This window comes from Oryzias latipes, chromosome 13 (genome assembly GCF_053564925.1).
Source record: "Oryzias latipes strain Hd-rR chromosome 13, Olatipes_Hd-rR_3.1".
Lineage (NCBI taxonomy): Eukaryota > Metazoa > Chordata > Actinopteri > Beloniformes > Adrianichthyidae > Oryzias > Oryzias latipes.
In genome coordinates this window covers 13,297,490-13,303,590 of record NC_136249.1, presented here as the reverse complement: position 1 = coordinate 13,303,590, position 6,101 = coordinate 13,297,490, and the positions used below count along the sequence as shown (strand labels likewise).

Sequence of the window (6,101 nt, the reverse complement as noted above, 5' to 3'; positions counted from 1 at the left end):
GTTTTTTTTTAAAAAGTGTTAGATTTCCCTTTCAACCAAATCATGGAATGACCCAGTCCTGTGTCCCAATTAACTGAGCTAAAACCACAATTTAAAATTTTAGATAGTTGAAAAGTAAAATAGATTCAGATCAAGAAAACTAAAATTCTGAAGCAAATATAAATCATTTCAGGAAGATTCGGCTCATAATGTAAATTTTCATTAAGGATTTACACTGGTTACTACAGATCCCTTTAAACAAATCTGGAAAATGAGTGAGTATTGTCCAAAAATAAATTTTTTTCGAATTGTACCTGAATTTTATCAACCAAAACACAAGGCAAAAAAAAATAATATGTATAGCTTTTCCTAATTTACACTTTTGCTTAAAGTAGAAAAAAATTCAAAGACAATATGTACATTTATTTTAACAAATATCTTTTATTAAAAGGTGCAACTTAAAACCAAAGTAAATTCAATGTCATCTGTAATATTTACAAGAAGGTAACAAGACTGCTAGCAAAGCTCAGTTCGCCCTACAGGAGACTTTTTGTGAGCTCAGCTTATTTAAAAAGAGTTACATAAATACAATGGATAGTATTGAGGCCTTCTTTGCTCTTTAATCTGAATGATTGTATTTCCAATCTACAGTAACTCTTCAGCCTGTAGGCTATCGTCCCGCCGGCTCGTCTCCTTTATAAAGTTCGGTGCTGAGGCTTAGTTGCTGTTTCAGTTACTGACTGACTGCAGTAACGGCTGCTGAAGCTGTTGTGGGGAGAAATCGAAGGGCCTGCGATTCTCTGTGAAGCCGTAAAGTTTGCGGAGAGCCACTCGAGCGGCTTCTTCCTCTGCGCCGACTAGAGTCTCTCCTGGACCCTGAGCAAGGAGCTTCTGGTCACTGAGGAAGACAGGAGACCAGAGAAGTTCAACATCCACGCAAAAGTGAGAGAAAATATCCTAAGCAAGTAGTTTTAACAATCCTGAATCCAACCATAACTGCACTAGTTTGATAATTATGTCTTTGTGGTTTGGTAAGGTATTATGCCGTACCTGTATAAGCCGACAAAGTAGAGTGGCAGGACAGTGCTGGCTCCAGCAGCCCTGATGAGACGAGGCTCAGGCAGAGGACACTTCCTCTCTGTCAGCTCCTCCACCAGCAGCCCCATGGGGTCCACCACAGTCCACAAATCAAACAGGTCTTTTCCGATCAGCTGAGTCGACAGGAAATCCTGGGGAAGAAACAGGAAGATGGGAGAAAGGAATAACGTACCAGTTCTACATCAACACAGATTGAGCGCTCACCCTGAGAAAAAACCCCGTTCGCTCTGCTCCACTGCTTTCCTTCAGAGCTCCGATCAAGGCCATGAATGTGGAGCGGAGAACCTCGTCGGGAACGGGGAAGTCTGCACTCATGCTCAGGTCCTCAACGCCCAGGTTTCGTGCTACATGAGACACGGTGGCTGCGCTGGTGAGGTTCCCCACTATGCTCTCCACCCCCACAACCGGGAGTCTCGGGAAGTTAGCCCTGCACCAGTCGCTCAGGAAGCTTTTGGCGAAACGCTCTCCGCTGTTCCTCAGCTGAACGTTGTCCTTCAGAGACAGAGCCGTGCTCTCAGAGTCCACTCCCAGCTGCTCTCTCCTCTCCCGCTCGGCGCGCAGATAACACGGGTTGATGAAGGCCGTCTTCAGAAGCTCCAGGGAGAAGTTCTCCTGCAGGCGGACGCTGAAAGCCTGGACCTCGGCGTGGTAATCCCAGTTAGGCTGCTGCCACCTGCAAGACATGAAACACAGGCAACCTGAGAGACGCAAAACGGCAGCTCAGGGGTGAATGCTGGATCCCTACTGCCACAACAATCACAATCACCTACTCTCTTTTTATCTTTAAGAAAGGCTCTAAAAACTTGTCATTCATTACTACTTGACTCACTTTTCTTGACAATATTCTTAGGTATATATAGTAATAAGCTTGGGTAAAAAAAAAAAAAAACAACTTTCAAAAGCAAAAGTCACTTTTTAAAGGATTTCTTAGATGTTAAAGGCCAAAGAAACAGTTAACCAGTTAAGAGTTTTTCTTATAACAAAATCCAATTGCTTTTCTAAAAGAAAATGTAATAATATTTAAATGAATCATTTGCCGCAGAGGTGAAGACGAGCAGAAACTATTCAACCCAACTTTATGAGTAAGAACATTAAAGTGAAACTGAGACATTTAAGAAATAAAGAAACACAGGAAAACAAGGTTGACTCAAATTGCAGAAGTTAAATAACATCAATCCCAGCAAGTCAATTTCAGCAGGAGAGAATGAAGTAATAAAAAACAGAACCTGATTTCAAAATATGGAAAAAATAATTATAGCATGACAGGTTTACACGTAGTCCTTTCAAAATAAAAGACATGAATCTCAATGCATCAAATGTAGTAGTAGGTAATGTAACGTCGGCAGTGATTAAATACACATGTCTATACTGTATATTATAGTTAGTGTGGCTCCAGAGTCCTGTCCTTTACCCTAAGAGCCAAAACAGGGATTGAATGAGCAGACCTGAAACATCACAACTGTATTGTTGTCACTGAGGCTTAAAAGAATTGCGGTTTTGGTGTCTATATAGTATATTTGCTATACTTGTACTTAAGTATACCTAATAAAATTAACTTCAAAGAAATATTGTGTTACAACCACACTACTCTTTTTTTTCCTTCTTCAGATGCAAACAGAACTCCTCTGGATAAATTCAGAGACATGATGATCCATTGACTTATTGTACTTTTGTAGATGTACCAAAACAGAGCCCTGAGGGACTCCTCGGGGAACAGGTGAGGCTCCTTAGTCACATGTTGCTTAAGGACTGAATGGACGTTTTCATTGTCATTGCTCTCTCTGTCTGTCTGTCTCTCTATATGTTTTACTTATGGTACTTTTTCAAGTATATATAGTTGTCCCCCCCCCACCCCCCCCCACACACACACACAAACTCAAGGTCCAAAAATGTCACATTGAAAGAAAAAAAGGACAAGCAAGCACTCTTTAGTTTAGTTGTCCTTTGGTCAAGGAGAAAAATAATTAATTGCAACTTAAAACATTGTTGTTTTATCTAGGTAAAGCTGCTTTATTTTGCTAGAAATGAGAAGGCCGTTCGCGGCCTCTTAACTTGTGTTGCAGACCCTTACCGGGGCTTCGGAGGCGGAGGCCCTTCGAGCTTCAGCTTCTTCGCCATCAAAAACGTGTACGCCTTCATCCACCTTTTCTTCTCTCTGACCTGCAAAAGCGGGACGCTTCTGCACAGCCGCTGGCTGTGAATCCCTAAAGTTAACACGCCGCGGTTTAACAGAAACCCCGCCGCCATCTTTCCTTCACCCCTGACAGCAGCGCGTGCAGGTGCAGCTGCTAAAAGCGTCCGGCATGAAACAACCAACCGGCTTTCCGCCCGCGTAGCCATGGAAACGAACACAAACCGCCCCATTTGCTCAAACTGCAACTCAGACGGTCGTCATATTTCGTTAAAAATCTCGGATTTCCAATTCGCATCCACACTCGTCTCCTCTGTGGAAAGAAATGGAGGACAAAGAGGTTTTGACCGATGAAGGCCACAGCAAAAATCCCCCCAAAACCTCAAATTCTGACAAGTTAAACACCTCTGTGAAGGATGACTCTCAGGAAGAAATGAAAACTTTCCAAAGATTGTCTCTTGGAGGGAAGGAAAACTCCTTGTGGCCACGGATGACAGCGGCGTTCCTCAGGGATCTTTGTAAGCAGAACAAACTCTACATGACACCCCACCTGAACGACACATTGTATCTGCATTTCAAGGGTTTCTCCAGAATTGAGAACCTAGAGGAATACACAGGCCTGAAGTCTCTCTGGCTCCATAACAATGCCCTGGAGCGCATCGAGAACCTGGATGCCCAAACTGATCTGCGCTGCTTGTTCCTCAATGATAATCAAATATTGAAACTGGAAAACCTCCAACCACTGACCAAGCTGTGCACCCTGAACGTGTCCAACAACTACATTTCTGTTTTAGAGAACCTCGCCTACCTTCCCAGATTAAGCACCCTGCAGGTCGCCCACAACAAGTTGGAAACTTTGGAGGATGTAGCCCATTTGCGTCAATGCCTGGCTATTTCTGTACTGGACTTGTCCTACAACAGCTTGCATGATCCGGAGATTGTCTGTGTACTCGAGGCGATGCCAGAACTGCGGGTTCTCTATCTGATGGGAAACGAGGTGGTGAGGAAGATCCCAAACTACCGAAGGAGCTTGATAGCTCGCTTGAAGCAGCTCACCTTCCTTGATGTCCGCCCAGTGTTTCCCAGAGATCGGGCCTGTGCGGAGGCGTGGGCAGCAGGAGGGCCGGAGGCGGAGCGGAGGGTGATGGAGCAGTGGGAAACCAAAGAGAGGAAGAAGATCCAGAAGAACTTGGAAGAAATGGCAATGATGAGACAGCAGGCCCAGGAGAGACGTTCCCTTCAAGAGCTGCAGGAACAAGGTAGTCTGGTTTTATCCCATAACACTGTACTCAGAAAAATCTGTTTTTTTACAGTACAGTTCTTTGCTTTTAGGTGAAAGCCTGAAGGCCATAACCCCAGAAAGCACATGTGAGGAACACAGCAGTGGCACGTCAGCTTCTTCTGCACAAGAGGAGGCCTTGGGGGTTCCTCCAGTTCATGTTGCCGGACCACTGGTCACAAATCTGGATGACGAGGAGCAGCTGGAAACCATTCACCTTGAAGATATTCCATCACTGTGTGTCGATGACCTGCCAGATCTAGAAGATGATGATGAGGAAGATGATGAGGAGGAGGAAGAGGAAGAGGAAGAGGAGGAGGTGGAGATTTCTTCCCAGCAGGCGTTCAGACCCAAAATAGAAATCATTTCCGGAGACGATGATGAAGAGCATCCAAAAGAAAACAACAACGCGGGCACAGCTGCCTTTGGTCCAGATGAAAAGGTGACCAAGAAAGGTGTGTCCTTGGACTCTTCATCACTGCTCTGTTTAAAGGAGGAAAAGCTGAATCCCATGAAGAATCCTGAAGCAAGACTCAAACCAGCTTCATGCCCCTGCCTCATCGAAGAGCTGGACTAACGCTTTGAATCGAAGAAGGAAAAGTAAAATAACAGAACAGCATTGCCGTTAAAATCCTTCATTTGCCGCTAATAAAACTAGAAAATAAATTTTTATGCATGTATTGAATTTTATTTGAATTTTTTTGAGGTGGTTGTCTTTTTATTTTTTTTGTTCTATGAGTAATAAAAAATAAAAATAAAAAACAGCAAAAATATCATCATCTTTAAATGAACAGTTCCTTGCAAAAGTATCCGCCTGAACTTTTCAACCTTTTGCCAGATTTCAGGCTGCAATCAAAGATATAAAACTGTATTTTTTGTGTGAAGAATCAACAAGTGGGACACAATCATGAAGTGGAACAAAATTGGATATTTCAAACTTTTTTAACAAATAAACTGAAAAATTGGGTGTGCAAAATTATTCAGCCCACCCAAAGTTAATACTTTTGCTGTGATTACAGCTGCAAGTCTCTCGGGGTTTGTCTCTATCAGTTTTGCTCATTGAGAGACTGAAACTGTGAAGAATAGTTAGAAACTGCCTTTAACTTTTATTACACTAATGGTTTAAACCTAATTCACTGAGCATGTATTGTCATCTCAAAATTATATTACATTTGAAGAAAGCACAGCCAAACCAAACTATTGTTCTAACAGTTTCTTCTCATACTCCCTCTTTTCTGTGCATGTTTTCTGCTGAGCAGGCCTCAGACTTATCTTCACTTTAGCCTTGGAGCTCCTCTCCAGCAGTAAACTGTGGGCGTGATTTTCACACGAGGTCCATCAGACGATCTTCTGAATATGCAAATGCAGGGTTTTTATACCAAGCCCATCCCTGAGCTCGTTGGTTCGGACTTTGAATGTACCATGTTCATGTCTGTCCCCTTCGTGTTTGTGCGAAGTAAAACCTCCACAAAAGCTAAGTTTTGTCTCTGAGTCATTATTCATTATTTCTGTGTGTAAGAAACTGACGGGGTTACGAACTAAAATTTAATACAGTCCTTTCTAGAAAATCCAGTTTCCTCACAGAAACTTTTGCCCATTCCTCCTTCAGTGTTT

At 42.9% G+C, this 6,101-nt stretch overlaps 2 protein-coding genes across 2 annotated transcripts; one reads left to right on the top strand and one right to left on the bottom strand.

The window, feature by feature from the left end:
• Nucleotides 1–400: 400 nt before the first annotated feature.
• mrpl44 (mitochondrial ribosomal protein L44) lies at nucleotides 401–3,415 on the bottom strand. The gene is made up of 4 exons (XM_004075772.5): nucleotides 3,149–3,415; nucleotides 1,282–1,750; nucleotides 1,030–1,208; nucleotides 401–877 (listed from the first exon to the last, which is right to left on the bottom strand). Exons 1-4 carry the CDS (start codon nucleotides 3,322–3,324, stop codon nucleotides 709–711), a joined length of 993 nt encoding a protein of 330 aa, XP_004075820.3. The 5' UTR covers nucleotides 3,325–3,415; the 3' UTR covers nucleotides 401–708.
• A 90-nt stretch (nucleotides 3,416–3,505) lies between these two features.
• Nucleotides 3,506–5,151, top strand: dnaaf1 (dynein axonemal assembly factor 1). The gene is made up of 2 exons (XM_004075773.5): nucleotides 3,506–4,467; nucleotides 4,541–5,151. Exons 1-2 carry the CDS (start codon nucleotides 3,534–3,536, stop codon nucleotides 5,062–5,064), a joined length of 1,458 nt encoding a protein of 485 aa, XP_004075821.1. The 5' UTR covers nucleotides 3,506–3,533; the 3' UTR covers nucleotides 5,065–5,151.
• The last annotated feature ends 950 nt before the right edge of the window (nucleotides 5,152–6,101 follow it).

What these genes read in the sequence shown, in the direction of transcription:
- mrpl44 (XM_004075772.5), bottom strand. Translation starts at nt 3,324, where the DNA reads ATGGCGGCGGGGTTTCTGTTAAACCGCGGCGTGTTAACTTTAGGGATT. An exon ending in GAACGGGGTTTTTTCTCAGG is followed by an intron (nt 1,209 to 1,281) that starts GTGAGCGCTCAA and finishes TTTCTTCCCCAG; the next exon opens with GATTTCCTGTCGACTCAGCT. An exon ending in TACTTTGTCGGCTTATACAG is followed by an intron (nt 878 to 1,029) that starts GTACGGCATAAT and finishes TGTCTTCCTCAG; the next exon opens with TGACCAGAAGCTCCTTGCTC.
- dnaaf1 (XM_004075773.5), top strand. Translation starts at nt 3,534, where the DNA reads ATGGAGGACAAAGAGGTTTTGACCGATGAAGGCCACAGCAAAAATCCC. An exon ending in TCAAGAGCTGCAGGAACAAG is followed by an intron (nt 4,468 to 4,540) that starts GTAGTCTGGTTT and finishes CTTTGCTTTTAG; the next exon opens with GTGAAAGCCTGAAGGCCATA.